Genomic DNA, 21026 nt, shown 5'->3' on the forward strand with positions numbered 1-21026 from the left:
GAAGCTACAGTGCCGACCTTTGCAGAGTACCTGACTCCCTCTTCTGGCTCTTCGTTTACATTTTTTAAACTGAGCATTGAAGGCAGGAGAACTTAAATGACTACATCACAAATGTTTAATGTAAATCCTTACTACAATGTTGGTCTCCTCAATTTCTTTAAATATTTTCTGGTGTTTATCTTACTGCCACTAGTTCACACAATAGTGAAAATAAAAAAATATTGCATGATGACCAAATCAATCTGTGCTGCATGTACTATGGCTGTTTTTAAAAAAAAAAACACTTTCCCCACAAAGCTTCTTAGAACATGAGAGGGCGTTTTCCTTGCCAACTCTTCACCTTTAATCGCACTAAAGGTAGATTAATGGACATCTTTTGTTAATGGGATTTTAAAGTACAAAATGGCTGCCTCATTTTCCTACATAAGTGATGCGGAGATATATATATGTTTCTGGAATATATATGTTTATATGTATGTTTCTGGAACATACCTCTTCATTCACCTGAGGAAGAGCAGTGCTCCGAAAGCTAGTGTTTGAAACAAGCATGTTGGACTTTAACCTGGTGTTGTAAGACTTCTTACTGTTCCTACATAAGTGACTGCACTTCAGACTAACATATGGAAGCTAAAGGGTTAATGCAGAATTGAGTGTAAAATAATATGCATTTAAAATTACTATTCCATTTCTTTGTGGAATCTATTATTATTTTACTTGTTTCAAATTAATCATCACTATAGCACCGTAGGTGTATCCACACCAGATGGGCTGCAGTAAATCAAGGAGGCAGCTACCACCAACTCGAAGGAGGTTTAGGTTGAGCAGTAACTGCTGGCCTTGCCAGTGACGCACTCATCCCATGAAAGAATTTTTTTTAATTGTACATCTTTTTTGTGCCGAAGAAAGCATGTACCAAACAGTCTAATGCTTCACGTGATTGCAAATGCATACCTTTTCAATACGCTGCTAGATCTGTACACCAAGTTTGGAAAGAATCTAATTTCATACACTTGCAAGTTAATTGCCATAGCTATTCACAAGAACACAGGAAATAGAAGCAGGAGTAGGCCACCGGGCCTTTCAAACCTGCCCCGTCATACAATACGATCATGGCTGATCTATGCCGGCCTCAACTCTTTTTCTGTGCCATTTCCCCATTGCCCTCTATTCCTCGATCTATCAAATATTTATCCACCTCCACTTTAAATGCTTCTAATGATCCACCCTCCACTGCACTCTGGGGCAGAGAATCTCAGAGATTCACCACCCTCTGTGAGAAGACATTTTGACGCACCTCAGTTTTAAATGACCAGCCCTTTATCTTGAAGCTATGTCCCCTTGTTCGAGACTCTCTCACCAGTGAAAACATCTCACCATCCACCCTGTCAAGCCCCTTCAGGACCTTGTATGTTTGAATAAGGTCACCCCTGTCTCTTCTAAACTCCAAGGAACACAGACCCAGACTATTAAGTCTCTCTTCAAAGGACAACCCTCTCATCCCAGGAATTAGCCTGGTGAATCTCCTTTGGACAGCCTCCAATGTTACTACATCTTTTTTTTTAGGTAAGGAGTCCAAAACAGTACGCAGTATTTCAGCTGAGGCCTCACCAACACACTCTACAATTGCAACAAAACCTCCCTGTTATTAAACTCCAACCCCATTGCAATAAAGGCCAAAATGCTGTTTGCCACCTTAACTACTTGTTGGACCTGCCTGCTAGTTTTTTGTGATTCATGCAGTAGAACACCTAGATCCCTCTATGCTTCACTCACCTGCTGTCTCTCTCCATTTAGATAATCTGCCTTTCGATTCCTCCTATCAAATTGCATGACCTCACATTTCCCCACATTAAACTCCATTTGCCAGCCAGGTTTTCACCCAGTCACCCAATCTATCTATATCCTATGGCAGAATCACAATATCCTCATCACAACATGCTCTTCCACCTATTTTTGATGTGGAGATGCCAGCATTGGACTGGGGTGAGCACAGTAAGAAGTTTTAGAACCGTGTCGCGTCTTTTCGTCCGACGTCACTTCGTCCAACGACACTTCGTCCACGTCTTTTGGTCCAACGTCTTTTTGTCCGCCCGTCTTTTGGTCCAACGTCACTTCGTCCAATTATCCAATTACAAATTAGCTCCGTATAAAACCATTTAATTGATAAAATGCAAGTACAATACAGCAAGTGAATTTAATTGCTAAAATGCAAGTAATTGATAAAATGCAAGTTGAAAAATGCAGTTTAAAAATCTAAAAATGCAGTTAAAAAATCTAAAATAATTGATAAAATGCAAGTAAAATGCAAGTTGAAAAATGCAGTTTAAAAAATCTAAAAGTTTACTAATTACTTAAAATTCCCGAAATTACTTAAAATTGATGTAAATTCTAAGCAACATTCCTCAATAAATCAATTTTTGTTGTAGAATCATATTCAACGACCAATCTTTTGATGCGTTCAGTTATTTTCTTATATCGCGTACATGAAGTCGACTGATCTCCCTGAAGAATTTGAGCCTTTTTGCCTATTATGAACCCTTCCTCTTCCTTCAGAGTTTTGATTAAATTCCAGATATTCAAATGAGCTCCACCTGCCGAACGCTTCTTTTCTCACATCCCCAGTATTCTTTTCCTAGGTTTGGACTGCTCGAATGAAAATTGTAGATATAGTTATTTCCATCAGCTACTTTCCGTTTACTCTTCGTTGACACAATGAACTTTGCCATTTCGGGATGGGCGAATTAAGAAAGAGAACAATAATATCTATCCTTTAACGAGGCTCGTTAAAGGAAAGAGAACGATAATAACTATCCTTTAACGAGGCTCGTTAAAGGAAAGAGACCGGTAATAAAAATCCTTTATTGCATATTATACCTTGCTATGTGCATTAGAGAAGATTTCTAGTTACAAAAAGTTAATGTGGGGAGTGGAGTGGAGTGCTACAAGTTACAAAAAGACAAGTTACAAAAAGTCTTTGACAAAAAAAATCATCCGACAAAAAAACGTAACAAGTCACAAAAAGTCTTTGACGAAAGAAATCATCGGACAAAAAGACGTTGGACCAAAAGACGTGCGGACAAAAAGACGTTGGACCAAAAGACGTGGACGAAGTGTCGTTGGACGAAGTGACGTCGGACGAAAAGACATAGCACCCTTAGAACACCAGGTTAAAGTCCAACATGTTTATTTCAAACACGAGCTTTCGGAGCGCAGCTCATTCACCTGAGGAAGGAGCTGCGCTCCGAAAGCTAGTGTTTGAAACAAACATGTTGGACTTTAACCTGGTGTTGTAAGACTTCTTACCTGTTTTTGGATCACAGAATACTACAGTGCAGAAGAGGCCCTTTGGCCCACCGTGTCTGCACTGATGTATGAAAGGCCCTGACCAGCCCACCTCATCCCACCTGCCAGCACTTGGTCCATAGCCTTGAATGTTATGGCGTGCCAAGTACTCATCTAGGTACTTTTTAAAGGATGTGAGGCAACCCTCCTCTACTACCCTCCCAGGCAGTGCATTCCAGACCGTCACCACCCTCTAGCTAAAACATTTTTTTCTCAGTTCCCCCTAGGGAGTCACATTGGCTGTTTTCCTATCTTCTGCTACCCTCCTGGAATTTAGCGAGTTACGAAAAATTTCAACCAATGGGTCCAGTATCTCTTCAGCCACTTCCATTAAAACCAGCATGCAGTCCATCGGGTCCTGGCGACTTGTCCTCCATTAGCCCCTTGAGTTTCTCTAATACACTATCCCTTGTGATTGGGATTTTTGTAAATTCTTCCATGTTATTTGAAGTCAGCCCATCTGATATATTTGCAGTGTCCTCCATGGTGAAGACATGCAAAAATGTATTTAGCATATCTGCCCCTTCTTTGTTTACTGTAATTACTTCACTAGCCTCGTTCAGTAGAGTTCCCACATTTACCTTAGCTGCCCACTTCCTATTTTTATATCCATAGAAACTCTTACTGTTTGGTTTTATACGGCATGCAAGTTTTCTCTCCAAATTCATTTTCTCCCTTATGAGCTTTTTAGTCTTTTGCTGCAGAATTCTAAAAACTTCCCAGTCCTCTAATCTACCACTATCGCTTGCCACTTTGTCCTGCTTTTCAATTTAACGTTATTCTTGATCTCCTTTAACCATGGATTTTGCCTCTTCCTCATGAAATCCCTCTTTTTGATTGGAATAAATTCCTGCTAAGCATACGTGCGGTGGAATCTGAGTCATTAAATGGTTTCAAGAAGGAGATAGATATATTTCTGATTTTAAAATACAGGTTAAAGGGATATGGGGAAGAGGCAGGGAGGTGGATTTGAGACCAGGAAGAGGTTAGCCATGATCTGATTGAATGATGGAGCAGGCTCGAAGGGCTGAATTGCTTACTTCTGCTCCCAATTCCTATGTTCCTATTATGGACCAGCTATTTCAATATCTGCCGCTGCTCATCTAATGACCTGTATCTTAGCTTGTTTACCCAGTTCCCCTTGGACAACTCCTCCCTCATACCATTATAAATTGCCCTTATTTAAGTGAAGACACCGGTTATGGACCTATGGCGTTCATCCTCAAAACTGTCCTGGAATTCTATCATTGTGATCACTACCCCCTAGGAGATCCTTAACCACAAGATCCCTTGTTAATCCTTCTTCATTACACAAAACCAATATAAAATAGTCCATTCCGGGTAGGTTCCACAATGTACTCTAAAAAGCAAGCCCTGATGCACTCCACAAATTTTCCTGCGCTACCCTTGCAGGTTTGATTTGTCCAATCAATGTACAGATTAAAATCTCCCATGATAATTGTGGTTCCCTTCAAACATGCCCTTGATATTTCCCCATTTATGCTCTGACCTCTTGAGTGGTCACATTTTGGGACTCTCCCACCCTTGTCTTCCTTCCCCTGCTACTCATGATTTCAACCTAAGCCGATTCTATATCACTATCCATTGCCTTTATATCACGACTCAGCACTGCTCTGAAACCTTCCTTGATTAACAACGCTACCCCACCTCCTTTCCCCTTTGGCCTGTTCGTTTGGAACATTGTATACCCTGGAATGTTAGCATCCAGTCCTTGTCACCTGGCAACCGTATTTCAGTCATAGATAATACATCGCATTTGTATGTTGAAATCTGTGCTACCAACTCGCCTACCTTGTTGCAAATGCTTCATGCATTCAGATAAAGAACATTTAGCTTTGATTCTTTGTTTTGTTTTGTTTACAACTCTGTATTTGCTCTGTGTTGCATATTTTTGTTGATATTTCCTGCACCGGCCTGTCACACTAATGACAGTCAAGTTCCCCCTCACTATCCTGTGCTACCGCTCCCTCATATTCTCCTGATTTTTCAAACCTTCCATTCTTGGAACCCTGTCCCTCCTAGTTAGGGCTCTTGCTTGAGTTCTTGGTGCAATATAATGTTCATATGATCTGTCCCTACTTGTTGTTTTCTGTTGGCACTTAGACTGATCTCCTTTATCTTTTTGACTTAGTTTTCCAAGCAACTGAACCCACATCCCCACTCGTTAATTTAAAGTCCTCTCTATTTCTCAAATTAAACGGTCCTGGTGCCAGCATGGTTCGGATGCAGGTCGTCCCAACGGTACAACCCCTACTGGGGTTGGTAGGTGGGAGGGGAAGATGAAGAGCTTTGGCAGCATTTCTCTCTCTTCCGCGTTCAAGGTCTGCACTACCTAGGATTGTTGTAATATTGTGCAACATCAACTTTCTGCTTAGCTGATGCTATATTTTGTCCAGCGCTTTCAATTGCGCCAAGGAGCGATAGGGTGCAAGCTATTCTAAGACTAGCTCAGAAATTCGTCTCAACATGCAATAACAAATGTTCCTATAAAAACAGGAGTATTTGGGACTGGGGAGAAGCTGGACATGGGGGAGGGAATATTGTGAGCAGTTCTGGTTGTCACAGTGGTTAGCACTGCTGCCCCACAGCGCCAGGGATCTGAGTTCATTTCCGGCCTTGGTTGACCCTCTGTAGGGATTCTACACGTTTTCCCCCACGTCTGCGTGGGTTTCCTCCCACAGTCCAGACGTGTGCGGGTTAGGTGGATTGGCCATGCTAATTGCCCCTTAGTGTCCAAAGATGTGCAGGTTAGGTGGAGTTACTGGGCTATGGCAATAGACTGGGGGAACAGGCCACGGTAGGGTGCTCTTTCAGAGGGTCAGTTCCGACTCAATGGGCTGAATGGCCTCCTTCTGCACGGTAGGGATTCTATGTTCAGAAGGAAATATTGGCCTTGGGAGGGAGTGTGTTGTTGATGTACCAACATACTATTTGGACTCCAAAGGTTAATTTTCAGAGAGAGCTTACAAAAACTAGAGTAGTATTCCTTAGAATTTGGAAGTTAGGTGATGATTTGATCAAAATTTTCAAGGTATTAAGGGAACGAAATAGGATGGGGAGACAGGTTATTTCTGCTGGCTATGGAGGCTAGGACTAGGGGACATTGTTACAACACTCTGGCCAGTGTGCAGTCAATTCCAGCCCCGCTTGTCCAGAATCACAATACAATTGAATGAACCAATAATTCTTAGAACGGTACCCAAAGTTTTGGCCCTGGCTGCCCAGTATTTACAGTCACTAGGTTTGTAAGTTTAAACACAATTATTGTTTAATTATAACAAGAACGATAATGAAATATGCAGCAAATACAACTGGTTAATAATGATCTAATTTCCCACTTTAGCCCTGCACACCCGCATGAGCGCGCGCGCACACATACACAAGACAGACAAACAGAGGGGAAGAAAGGGAGTAAAAAAAAAGTGAAAAAGAGTATTTGTTTTAGATGGGCGTTTCCACCACCTTACTCCTCTTCAAACTTTGCTTTCAATTTGAGATTTTTACTGTGGATTCATTCAGGCCTCTAGTTTCAGGAATAAAGCACTCCCAGCCTTTCTGGAGAGAGAGAGAGAGAGAGAGAGAGAGAGAGAGAGAGACCTGGTCTTTGGGTGCAGCCTCTAATAGTTTTCCTCTGGATTAATTCATTCAGGTTTGCTGCAGTACAGCACTCTCAACCTCCCGGGAGAAAACTCAGAGGAGAGAGAGTCCTTGTTCCTGTGCTCCCAGGAGTGACACTGAACCCCTTGGGATTCTGAAACTCATCCCACTGGGACAAGATCCAATCTGAAATGAAATGAAAATCGCTTATTGTCACAAGTCGGCTTCAAATGAAGTTACTGTGAAAAGCCCCTAGTCGCCACATTCTGACACCTGTTCAGGGAGGCTGGTACAGGAATTGAACCGTGCTGCTGGCCTGCCTTGGGCTGCTTTAAAAGCCAGCTATTTAGCCCTGTGCTAAACCAGCCCCTTCTCCAATCTCCACCTGCTACCGGGCAGAATACGGCCGTGGCCAATTCATTGGCCACCAGCCAATCAATCACACCGAGTCCCACCCCATTGTTCCCTCTGGAGCAGAAATGTCTGAAGCTCCTGTTCAAACGCACAGAAACCAGCAGAGTGTTCTCTCCTGTAACGTCTGAGTTGTTCATTCTCTCTGCTGCTTGACTTTAAGATGCATGTCCACTAATCATCCGTGGATCAAAAATGATAACGGCAAACTAAAAGAAAGGGGAAATAGGGATTAAACAGGAAGGTCCCTTAAAACATAGGCTAAAATCTAAAGCCACACCTAACGAGTGAAACGAAGAAACATTTCTTCGTATAAAAGGTTGTAGATGTTTGGAACTCTCATAAACGATAATTGGCACTAGGTAAGTTAATTTTAAATGTGAGGTTGATTGATTTTGTTAACAAAACGTATTATCTTTTAAGATATGAGGCAGAAGCAAGTATATGAAGTGAGGTTGCAGATCTGCTTGATTTCATTGTAAGCTGAAACAGGCTCGAAAGGTTAAGTGACCTACTGTTCCTATGTAAATAGACTTGCTGGTATGTTGCAATTTCCATGCTGGCTCAGGTCTGGCCGTGGTAACCTCAGCAGACATATGGTTGGGGAGGATTGGCCCCATTATTGGAAAAGCTTGTGGGAGACGAGAGAAAACCACTTTCTTTAAAAAAAAAAGGTGGATTTATCGCTTTTGAAAATTTTGCATATTGCCTGAGGAAAGTCCAATCGTAATTTAGGCATTATTGCTTTATTTATATTAACCATTAACTTGACTTTCCCTGCAATAGGTTTTATGCTGCTTGTGTGGTTCTTGGTTTGCAGTATTTGCACGAACACAAGATAGTTTATAGGTGAGTAGGAGAAAGATAATTTTTTTGCTAATGGTCAGCTTTTGGAATCCATTTTCGTTCGAAGATCGGTGGCATCATTTATTAATACTAATTCTCGTGTGTTGAATATTATTCCAGAACTGTTACAAACATAGCTTCTCTATCAATTCTCTATTAGGGCAGCACAGTGGGTAGCACTGTGGCTTCACCATGCCAGGGTCCCAAGTTCGATTCCCTGCTGGGTCACTGTCTGTGCGGCGTTTGCACGTACTCCCCGTATCTGCGGGGGATCAAACCTGTTTCCCACAGTCCAAAGAAGTGCAAGTTAGGTGGATACTTGATAAATTGCCCTTGGTGTCCAAAAAGGTTAGGGGGGGGGGTTATTGGGTTACGGGGATGGGGTGGAAGTGAGGGCTTAAGTGGGTCGGTGCAGACCTGATGGGCCGAATGGCCTTCTGCACTGTATGTTGTATGTTAAAATGTCTTTCATGAAAGGGTAGTGGAAGCATATTCAGTAGGATTCAAAAGAAAATGGGGTAACTGCTTGATGGAGAAAAAAAACACACGGCTGTGGGAAAAGGGCAGGGGTGTGGGGCTAACTGAATTGCTATCTCAAGGAGCTAACAATGGGCTGAATGGTTGCCTTCTGTTCTGTATCTTTCTATGATTCTATAAAATCCAGTATCGACTATTTCATTTATTTAATCCTAGATGTAATCTTTCAGGGCTCTGCTAGTGGCGAGTGTGGCTCAAAGGTGGAGTTAATATCCACTTTCTGCTGACAAGGATTTATGCTTGGCGTATAACCTGAGAAAATTACAACCTTTGCCTTCGTAGCCTTCTTGTTGAGTAGCAATGGATTGGAGCAATTTTTTTAATGTGTTTAACAAATGTGTAATGAGTTGATAAAATGTTGTCCTCTTCCAGAGATTTAAAGCTAGATAACCTATTGCTGGATAATGATGGCTATGTGAAGATTGCTGACTTTGGTCTTTGTAAGGAGGGTAGGTATTATAATTCTTGCTATTCGCTGGAAATATCCAGATTATTTGAATGTATATATTGTCCCACAATACTGTTTCTGTCTTCCATCACTTGCTATTTTGATCTATAGCAGAATGCCTTGTATTGGTGATTAGTTCCTTCATTTCCCCTGTCTTCATTATAACAACAAAATATTTAGGTGTGCACTATCTCAAATTAAAATGCATGCCAAAATATTTTTAGAATTGAAATCTGTAATGTAAATCACATTGTAAGCTGCTTGCCGTGTTCGGAGCCTTGGTATTGATGATGAAGATTAGTAAGTAGTGGAGGTCTGCAGGTTCCTCATCAATTGCTACTTATGAGCAGCCTGACTACTGCTGCAAAGGAATGCTTTTAAAATTGATTATATGCTATCAATGCTGAGTAATCTAAATACAATACAGCATAGCCCATGTCAGCAGCAGTCAGTACCTGATCATGTGGTGAAAGCAATAATTACTAAGGATGCAATGTTATTCAATCAGGATTTGGCCCAGGCATTTGGCTGCAGTGTAGTGGGAATCCACAGCTACTTTGACAGAAATTGTACGCAATAATAAGAACCATGATCCAAGCAGATGACTTGTTATTGTTATTGCACCCCATAATAATGGTAAATGGCATAACCAGGAGAACAGGTTTTGATTCATTGCTTGACTGTTATGACAGATGTTGTGCCTAGAATGTTCCCATGTGGCCTGCCACATTAGTTTCCATTTTGGTTTGACGCGTACTGAATGCCATTCAGAGCTTTGAGAGCTATGAATTTGAGTACACTTCCCACATCACTCACTTTGTCACGTTATTGCCTAAGATCATTCAAAGGACATAACTGCATGTTAAAGATTATGCCATTTCGGATTTTGTTTCCTTGTAAACACAGATGAGGAATTGGCTTATTGTCCACCATTTATTTCAGGTATGGGTTTTGGAGATCGAACAAGCACATTTTGCGGCACTCCCGAGTTTCTTGCTCCTGAAGTACTGACCGAAACTTCATACACGAGGGCTGTGGACTGGTGGGGACTCGGTGTTCTTATCTATGAGATGTTGGTTGGTGAGGTGAGCACAAATGGTTGGCGTCACTATTTTATTCTGTACACTGGATTCAAACATTATAACATTATTATATTTTTCTTGTCTCTTGTCAGTCACCATTTCCTGGGGATGACGAAGAAGAAGTTTTTGATAGTATTGTAAATGATGAAGTGCGATATCCAAGATTCTTATCTACAGACTCCATTTCCATCATGAGAAGGGTATGTTTCAATAATCAATGAAAATTTGTTTTTTTTTTAATTTTCCAATTAAGGGCCAATCAAACATGGCCAATCCACCTACCCTGCACATCTTTGGGTCGTTGGGGTGAGGCACATGCAGACACAAAGCCCAGGCAGACACTGGGAGAATGTGCAAACTCCAGGTGGACAAGGATCCGGGGCCAGGATTGAACCTGGGTCCTTGATGCTGTGTGGCAGCAGTGCTAGCCACCGTGCAGTACCAGCACATCTTTTGGATTGTTGGAGGAAACCGGAGGAAACCCACTGATTTAATTTTAGAGCAAAGATTAAGAAATTTTAATTCCAAATTTCCCTGCTTTGAAACTCAGTGAAGTGTAGTCAGTTATATTAGTTCCACTTCTTTTTGGGTAGATTGTAAAAGCTGTATGCTTACATTACTTCATCTCCTGCTTCCTTGATTTTTAAACATTCTTTGAATTGGTACTTAGAAACATAGAACTTACAGTGCAGAAGTGAGTCTGCACCGGCGCTTAGAAAGAGCACCCTACCTAAGCCCACACCTCCACCCTATCCCCGTAACCCAGTGACCCCCACCAACCTTTTTTGGACACTAAGGGCAATTTAGCATGGCCAATCCATCTAACCTGCACATCATTTGGATTGTTAGAGGAAACTGGGTTACGGGGATAGGGTGGAGGTGTGGGCTTAGGTAGGGTGCTCTTTCCAAGCGCCGGTGCAGACTCACTTCTGCACTGTAAGTTCTATGTTTCTAAGTACCAATTCAAAGAATGTCTAAAAATCAAGGAAGCAGGAGATGAAGTAATGTAAGCATACAGCGTTTACAATCTACCCAAAAAGAAGTGGAACTAATATAACGGGGAGAACGTGCAAACTCCACACAGACAGTGACCCAAGCCGGGAATCAAACCTGGGACTCTGGAGCTGTGAAGCAACAGGGCCAACCACTGTGCTACCGTGCCCCCTATTAAACTGAATGATGGGAAATAAAAATAAGCATTATGTAAATGTGCTCATTACAGCATTCAAAGATGCAGTTATTGAAATTGTTCAATTTTTCATTCATTGTTATGAAGGCAGGCAGGGAAGTAGAGTTTTTATTTTATTGAAGCATTTGAAATTTTCACAGTTTAACACTTTAACATTCCTTAAACAGCCGCGTGGGCCGACACACGCAAAAAAACCTAAAAACGATGACCCCTACTAGCTCCGCCCTATTTCCTAATTACCCGTGTACTAAGTTCCCTGTCCTTGTCTTACACTACCATGCCTCCCATTTCCCCCCCCCCCCCCCCCCCCCCCCCCTCTTACTGCTGACATAAAATTTTCCTTGAAAAAGTCGATGAATAGCTGCCGCCTCTGGGCGATCCCCTGAATTGATCCTCTCAAGGCGAACTTCATCTTTTCCAGCCTGAGAAAGCCCGCCATGTCGCTGACCCACACTCCTGACTTTGGGGGTACCGAGTCTCTCCATCCCAGCAAAATGAAAATGAAAATCGCTTATTGTCATGAGTAGGCTTCAATGAAGTTACTGTGAAACGCCCCTAGTCGCCACATTCCGGCACCTGTTCGGGGAGGCTGGTACGGGAATTGAACCGTGCTGCTGGCCTGCCTTAGTCTGCTTTCAAAGCCAGCTTTTTGGCCCTGTGCTAAACTAGCCCCGTCTCCAATCTCCACCTGGCAGAATACGGCCTTTTGGCCAATTCATTGGCCACCAGCCAATTAATCAAACCAAGTCCCTGTCTTGTCCCCCTACAGAGATTAAAATATTCTGACTGGACCCGGTTGGTTCTTACGTTCACCACTAGAGCCTGATATAGCAACTGGACCCAATCTGCAAATCTCTGCCCAAACATGAACCTGTCTAAAATATCCTGTAGATACTTCCACTCCACCCAGTCAAAGGCCTTTTCTGTATCCATAGCTACTACTACCTCAACCTTGCGTCCCTCCGCTGGCATCATTATAACATTCAGGAGCCTAATGTTGGACGTCAGGTGCCTTCCCTTCACAAATCCCATCTGGTCCTCTGGGATTACCTCAGGGACACAATCCTCTATACGTGTGGCCAAGATAGTGTCTACATTCAAAAGAGAAATCGGCCTGTACGATCCACAGCTCTCCGGGTCTTTGTCCCGCTTCAAGATGAGAGAGATCGATGCCTGTGATAGCGTTGGGAGAAGCACTCTCAGCTCCTTGGACTCGTTAAAGGCCTTGACCAGGAGCAGCCCCAGTAACCCAGAAAACCTTTTATAAAACTCCACCGGGTATCCATCAGGTCCCAGGGCCTTACCCAGTTGCATCGCCTCCAATCCGTCTGTCACCTCCCCAAGCCCAATTCCACCAGCTCCTCATCTACTTTTGGGAACTCTAGCCTCTCCAAAAATAGCTTTATACCCTTCTCCTCGGCTGGAGGGGGGGGGGGGGGGTTCCGATTCATAAAGTCGACTATAGAATTCGCAAAACACATCATTTATCGCCCCCGGGTCCACCACTATCTTCCCCCTCATATCCTTTCCCAATTTCTCTCTCCACTTTCTGCTTCCTCAGTTAATGTGCTAACATCCTACTGGCTTTCTCCCCATACTCTTACATTGCCCCTTTCACCCTCCTCAACTGCCCTTCTTCCTTACCTGTGAACAGGAGCCCAAATTCCATTTAGAGTCTCCGACGCTCCTTCAGGAGCTCATCATCCGGAGAATCCGCATAGCTCCTGTCCACCTATAAGATTTCACCTCCCAGCCTGTCCAATTCTGCCCGTTCGGTCTTCTCCCTGTGGGCCCGAATCGAAATAAATTCCCTTTTGATAACCGCCTTCAATGCTTCCCAAACTACCCCTGCCGTGGTCTCTCCCGTGTCATTGCTCTTTATGTACCCCCGAATGGAATATACCTTGTGCACATGGGAGCAGAATGGATACCCCTTGCTCCTTGGCCTTCCAAATTCCGACCGGCTCATTCAGTCCACAAACGTTCCACGTAACCAGCCTGGTCGGAGGAGGACTGTACCCCCCTTCCTTGTCGATCAGCCATGACCTTTCCTAGGCCAGCCCTTGGCCCATGCCCCGTACCTCACCTGCCCCCCCCCCCCCCCCCCGCCCCTCAGCAACAAGAGTCATCTACTCTTCCCCCTCCAACCTCCTAAAAGCCCCCTCTTCGTCAACAACATCCCCCCCCCCCCCAACTACGTTAATCTTCAGCTCAACCCTCACTTTGTTTCCGTGAACTAGCCCTCCCAGCTAGCCCGGCAGCTCCCGGCGCCTGGCATCCTACCATCTGCTGGTTCCCCTCCCCCCTCCAGTCTTAGTATAAGTTCCCAAAACAATAGCACAAAAAACAAACAATCCCTCCCAAGGTCCAAGCACAGAGGCCCACCCCTCCTCCCTTAACAAAATCTTATCTATTCTAACACCTTCAAGCAGGACCAAGTAGAAAACACCGGACAAAGAAAAAGGAATTACTCATGTAAAAACTCAATCAGCTTTTCAAACATCGCAACTTAAATTACAGATAAAGGACTAAGGTTTTTAAAACAGCAACACATAACTTCTAACTCAGTTCTTCACAATCAAGGTTTAAGATCTTTGTTTGTCTATCAGGTTATTGTCCTTCATGAAGTCCCCCACATCCTCCGGTGAGCCAAAGTACAGCTCACAACCCTCATATGTCACCCAAAGACGGGCCGGATAAAGCAGACCAAACTTTATTTGCTTCTCGTACAGGGCTGCCTTGTCTTTATTAAAACTCGCCCTCCTCTTTGCGAGTTCTGCTCTCAAGTCCTGGTACACCCGGATCTCAGAATCTTCCCACATGCACCGTTTTGTCTGCCTGGCCCACCTTATGATGCATTCCTTATCTAGGAACCGATGCAGCCGCTACCACCATCGCCCTCGGGGGCTCACTGCCCTGGGGCTTACGCACAAGCGCCCTATGGGCACGGTTCACCTCCAACGACTAAGGGGAATGAACCTTCCCCTATCAGTTTCTCTAGCATCTTTCCCACATACGCACCGGCATCCGATCCTTCCTTCCCCTCTGGCAGACCGACGATCTGGAAATTCTGTCTCCGAGAACGGTTCTCCAAGTCCTCTTCCTTCTCCAGCAGCCATTTCTGTTGGTCCTGTATCATCCCGATCTCCGTTCCCATCACAGTGGACTGCTCCTCTCGTTCCACCGCCAGCTCCCCCAGCTTCACGATCGTCTGTCCCTGGGTCGTCAATCTCTCCTCCACACGGTCGACCACCGCCCGGGCCTGGTCTTCCGCGCATTCCTTGCGATGTTGAGTGAACTTCTCGATCAAGAAGTCCACCAACTGGTCCGTCGACCATTGAGCTGGTGAGGCCAAACCCTGCTTCCCCGCCCTTGCCTCCTTCGAACTCTGGTCCTCCCGTCCAACCAACTTTTGATTTCTCCTTTTCCGATTTTTCCTCGGGCTCAGCTCCATAAACTAGGGTTCACCTCCTTCTCCTCTCGCTTTTACACCTTTATTTTGAAATATTCCTGTGGAAATCCAACTTAAAAGCCACAGAAAGACCACCATGAACCGGAGCTGCCGAATGTGCAACCTTTCACTCCGTGGCCGCAAACGGAAGTCGTAGGGAAGTAGAGTTGAGACCACAATTAAATCAGCCATAGTTTTATCAAATGGCGGAGCAATGGATTCAGGAAAAGTCTTCACTCACTTTCGGGCAGTGTCAGGAAGCAGAGGTAGTTTTAATTCATCTATGTTTGAATTTATGGATATTAAAAATGAGGAATAGTTTTAATTAAGTTTAATTTTGTGTTTCTGTGTGTAAAAGAAAAAAGCTGAAACTTTAGTTAGCTTCATGTTAAACAAAGATGCCTGCATGTCTGTGGGTTTTGGCCTCATTTTAAAATGTGCCTGCGTTATTAAAGGTTTAAAACGTAAAAACAATTACCGAGTTTTAAAAAAAACAAAGCTGTTGCTTAGCAATCGGGGGCCCACACAGAAAAGCTCAAGCATTTGTGGTTCAGTTGGAACCAGGTATCTTTGAGAAGAAGGCAGCTCTCACACAAACTGCAGAGCAACAGAGTTAAGGGGCAGAAAGCAAGCTCCAGAAGCCAAAGAACAGATAGATCTTGAAACCAGAGGATGAAAAGAGGAGTCCCAGGAAGACTAATGTCAAAGGGACGAGAACTAGAATCTGAAGAAGGTACAGTTCACTGAAGTTAAAGGGGTGGAGAGATGTTCCCAGTTAATGACAGAATTGAATGGTGCAGACCTGGTGACCGACTAGTGAGGAGCCAGACATTTGAAGTAATCCTAAAGTTTGAGGCACCTTAATTTAGCCTGTGTGCCGTGGAGCTCTGTTGGCATGACTGGAAATCTATAGAAGTTATATTGGATTGCATCTGCCACTTGATTTCAGAATTGGCCTGTTGGTTTACATAGACTGGGTACTTGCTGAGATGGTTACAACATGAGATATATTTTGTAACTTGTGCTATCCTTAAAAATCTGTGTACAGCTGTCAAGATATAGATGGAGTGAAGAGTATTCTGGTTAATGTCTTCTTTTTTCTTAAAAGTTAATCGACAGTCCTGTGACTCTGTTCGTCCACATCTCTAAACAAAAAATGAAATGTTACGATCTATCGAGCCAGGGTTCCACTCTGTGGTCTGTCTAGCCAGTACTCACATCAGCTGGGATCATAACAGCAGTGGGGAAACATTCCTAGAAAATAGAAGTAGGAGTAGATCGTTCGGCCCTTCGAGCCTGTTCCGGCATTCGTTATTTCATAGCCAATCATCAAATTCAATACCCTAATCCCGTCTTATTTTTGCTACCAAAGTAGATAGCCCAACGTTTATCCACTTTATACTGCATCTGCCATGCATATGCCCATTCACTCAGCCTCTCCAAATCATGATGCAGCATCTCTGCATCCTCCTCACAGCTCACCCTCTCACCCAGCTATTAGTCACTGCCTGCTGTTTGGAAAAAGACCCATTTATTCTAACTCTTTGCTTCCTGTCTACTAACCAGATTTTTATCCATACATGGGTATTAGGAGCAGAAGTAGGCAATTCAGCCCTTCGAGCCTGTTCCCCAATTCAATCAGATCATGGCTGATTTCTTCCTTGTCTCAAATCCACCTCCCTGCCTTTTCCTTTTATCCCTCTAACCCGTTTTTGAAATCCGAAATATATCCATCTCATGCATGTAACCATTTAATGATTCAGACTCTACCATACTATGGAGCAGTGAGTTCCACAAATTCACCACATTTTGCGAGAAATAGTTCCTCCTCATCTCAGTTTTAAATCTATTGCCTCGCAACGTACATCTGTGACCCCTCGTTCTAGATTGCCCCACAAGGGTGAACATTTTGTGTACGTTTACTTTTTCAATCCCTCTTAGTATTTTATACACCTCGATCAGATCCTCTCCCATTCTCCTAAACTCCCAGCGAGTATAAGCCCAAACTGTTCAATCTCTCCTCGTATGTCAACTCTTCATCCCTGGAATCAGACTGGTGAACTTCCTCTGAATTGCCTCCAATGCTACCACAAAACCGGACACAATAGTCTAGATGTGGTCTCACCAACACCATATACAATTGCAACAGCACTTATCTACTTTTATACTCTAGTCCTTTTGCAACAAACGCTAAAATTCCATTTGCCGCAATCCCACGTGCTTTAACTTTACATAGTAATCTACCATGTGAGACCTTGTCGAAGGCCTTCTGAAAGTCTAAATAAACCACATCTACTGGTTCTCCCTGGTCAACTCTACAATTTACACCCTCAAAGAATTCCAGAAATCCATGCTGAATTTGTCGTCTTATACTGCTACTTTCCAAATGCTGTGCTATGGAATCCTTGATAATGGACTCTAGCAACTTCCCCACTATTGACGTTAAGCTCAATGGTCAATGGTTTCCTCTTTTCCCTCTACCTTTTTGAATAGCAGGCATACGTTAGCTACCCTCCAATCTGAAGGAACCATTCCAGATTCCAAAATTTTGAAAAATGACCACCAATGGCCTACTATTTCTGGGGCCACTTCCGTAATTACTCTTGGATGAAGAGTATCAGGCCTTGGAGATTATCAGGCCTTTAATCCCATCAGTAGTCTCCCCAAAACCATTTCTCCACCAATGCTGATTTCCTTCAGCTCATTAATAAAACATTTGTTTATCTTAACTTCTAGTACATTACCCATGTTGTCCTTTGTGAAGTACAAATTTAGTTCCTCAACCATTTATTTGTTCCCCTTTATGAATCTCCCCCCCCGCCCCCCAGTTTCTGACTGTGAGGGTCCTACATTCATCTTTGTCAATCTTTTTCTCTTTACAAACCTATGAGCAGATTTAGCTCAGTTGTCTAGACGGCTGACTTATGATGCAGAGCGAGGCCAGTAGCGCGGTTTCAATTCCCATACTGAAGTTATTCATTAAGGCCCGCTTTCTCAACCTTGCCCCATCTAGAAAATTATGAGTGGCATAGACAGGATGGATAGTCAGAGACCTTTTCCCAGGGTACAGAGATCAATTACCAGGGGGCATAGGTTTGAGGTGCGAGGGGCAAGGTTTAGAGGAGATGTACGAGGCAAGTTTTTTTTTTCCCCCACAGAGGGTAGTGGGTACCTGGAACTCGCTGCCGGAGGAGGTGGTGGACAGTGATGGTTAAGGGTCATCTTGACAAATACATGAATAGGATGGGAATAGAGAGATATGAACCCTGGAAGTGGAGAAGAGTTTAGTTTAGACAGGCAGCATGGTCGGCGCAGGATTGGAGGGTCGAAGGGCCTGTTCCTGTGCTGTACTTTTCTTTGTTCTTTGCCTGAGATCTGGTTAAATTATCACCAGTCAGATCTCCCCCTCAAAAGGGGAAAGTAACCTATGGTCATCTGGGGCTGTGCCGACTTTACTTTGCCTTGCATACCTATAGAAACATTTACAGTCAAGTTTTATGTTCTCCGCTAGCTTACTTTCAAATTGTATTTTCTGTTTTTGGGGTCTGCTTTTGCTGAATTTTTTATTGCTGCCAATCCTTGGGTCTATTGCTTTTTCTTGCAATTTGTATGCTTCGTCTTTAAATCAAAATCTAATACTATCTTTAATTTCCCTTGTAAGCCATGGTTCCCTTTCTACTCTTGCGCCATATAGGAATAAACAATGTTTGGAGTTCACCTATTTATTCCTTGAATGCCTGCCTTGGCGTGCCCGCTTTCCTTCCTTTCTGTAATGTTTCCCAGTCCATCATAACCAGCTCATGCCTCATGGCATCATATTTACCTTTTATTGAGATTCAGGACCCTGGTCTCAGAATCAACTGCTTCACTATTCAGGTCCCCGACACTGAGGCAGCAGTGCTAACCACTGCGCCACCATGCTGCCCACCAGCTAATTATTTCTCATTGCATAATAATAATAATCTTTATTTTCACAAGTAGGCTTACATTAACACTGCAATGAAGTTACTGTGAAAAGCCCCTAGTCGCCACATTCCGGCCCCTTATCCGGTACATGGAGGGAGAATTCCGAATGTCCAAATGACCTAACAGCACATCTTTCAGGACTTGCGGGAGAAAACCCGGAGCACCCGGAGGAAACCCACGCAGAAACAGGGAGAACGTGGAGACTCCGCACAGACAGTGACCCCAGCCGGGAATCGAACCTGGGACCCTGGAGCTGTGAAGCAACAGTGCTGACCACTTCCCTTTTACCAGTTCCGTTGTTGGTTCCTCAAAGTATTGGTCCAGAAAACCATCCCGTACACACTCCAGAAAATCCTCCTCTGTTGTACTGTGACTAATTTGACTCACCCAATCTATATGCAGATTAAAGTTACCCAGTTGAAAGATAACATGATAGCAACTTTAATATCTAGCTAATGCAGCTTGAAGTACTTATTCAAACATAGCACGTCAGGTTTAAATATTAACAATCCTCAAATAGAACTTCAAAGGTGTGTGGCAGAATCCATGAAATATCTGTTGAAATGTGTAAGCTTTTCTTGACCTGAATTGTTGCTGAAAACTATTCCACGTGCATAAGCATGTTGTACCCTGTTCCGTTAATGATATCGAGCAGCGAAGATACTGTGTAATAGCAATTAAGAAAGGCTGAAAGGTGCTAACATCAGAATTATATGAAATCTAAATCCATGCGTGCAGAATAAGCGCCGGTGTTGAATCCCACTTGGTTGTAATTTGTGTGTTTATACTTATTATTTCTGCACATCTACTATTGTAGATTTTTTTCTGAAAGGAGTTCACGTGAACACTAATTTGCATTACTGTTGTCATTAGCTCCTGAGGAGGAACCCAGAACGACGCTTGGGTGCAAGTGAAAGGGATGCAGAAGATGTAAAGAAACAAGCATTCTTCAGAGTAAGTGTTTATATTCTGATTATTTTTCAATTCTATAATTTTTATGGGGAATGTGAGTGAGGGTGAATGATTGCGTGAATGTGTTCTGTGTAACATTTATGAATGGGTTCCAAAAGTATCAAAAAAATGTGATTGCTTAATGTGCTGTGAGGAAAAAGATCTGTAAGAGAATATAACTGACCAAATACTGTTAAAATAGAAGCCAACAGTTGCGAGACGATCAAAATAGCTTGTATAAGAATATATGACAACTTAAGTGATGCCAAGTCACCCTGGTTAACCATGAAAAGTCAGTGACTTCAGAGTGCAAATATGGGAAACATTCCCGAGGCGACTATTTCCGCTTTACATCAGCTATGAAAAAGGTGAGAAAAGACTGGGGGTTGCCGAAGCATTTCATCATCCCCTCGTTAGGATAAATTAAAGAATATCAAATTTCAAATGATCACCACAATTTAAAATACAGGCAAAAAGAGTGTTCATTGGTTAGCAAGACCACCCTGATTGGCCAAGGTTTTTAACCATGGAGAAAGAAACCCAGAACAATTGGCTCCCCAAGCTTACTAGAAGTGCCATATCTTCATATACAAGGACCCGTTCATTGCAAACAAAAGGAATATGTTCAAGCCTTGCATGTTTTTTGAATTTCATGGTATATTGGGCAACATGGTGACACAGTGGTTAGCACTGTTACCTCAGCGCCATGGACCGGGAATCAATTCCGGCCTTGGGTCACTGTGTCGAGTTTGTATTTTCTCCCGTGCCTGCGTGGGTTTCCTCCTACCGTCCAAAGATTAGGTGGATTGGCGATAGGAAATTGCCCCTTAATGTCCAAAAAGATGTGTAGGTTAAATTATGAGGTTAATGGGATAGGGCGGGGGAGTAAGTTTGGGTATTCTTTCAGAGGGCCGGTGCAGACTTGATGGGCTGAATGGCCTCCTTCTACACTGTTGGGATTCTATGTACACCTCAATGAATTAGTGAACTTGCCAACCAATCGGCACTCTTTCCTCCTGCAGCACGCATGACGATGAATTGAAATCATTCTTGTGTTTGCCCTGGTAAATGCAAAACAAAAAGCTGCGGCAACACGCATCTCTTTTCGGCAATATGTAAAAGGTGTTAATGCTGCAAGTTGAAGTGATGCTGAAGTTGCAGTATAACTCTGGTTAGGTGCCCGCC

The 21026-nt window shown here is 43.3% G+C and overlaps 1 protein-coding gene across 3 annotated transcripts in view; it reads left to right on the top strand.

Moving 5' to 3' along the window:
* zgc:153916 (serine/threonine-protein kinase N2) overlaps positions 1-21026 on the top strand; it is a 138654-nt gene that overhangs the window by 111064 nt on the left and 6564 nt on the right. For all 3 annotated transcript variants that reach the window (XM_038793776.1, XM_038793777.1, XM_038793778.1), the window contains 5 exons: positions 8158-8220; positions 9127-9203; positions 10145-10287; positions 10377-10484; positions 19764-19844. In XM_038793776.1, the coding sequence (XP_038649704.1) occupies positions 8158-8220; positions 9127-9203; positions 10145-10287; positions 10377-10484; positions 19764-19844 (472 nt within the window). The remainder of the gene's footprint in view (positions 1-8157; positions 8221-9126; positions 9204-10144; positions 10288-10376; positions 10485-19763; positions 19845-21026) is intronic.

Source organism: Scyliorhinus canicula, chromosome 4 (assembly GCF_902713615.1).
Source record: "Scyliorhinus canicula chromosome 4, sScyCan1.1, whole genome shotgun sequence".
Lineage (NCBI taxonomy): Eukaryota > Metazoa > Chordata > Chondrichthyes > Carcharhiniformes > Scyliorhinidae > Scyliorhinus > Scyliorhinus canicula.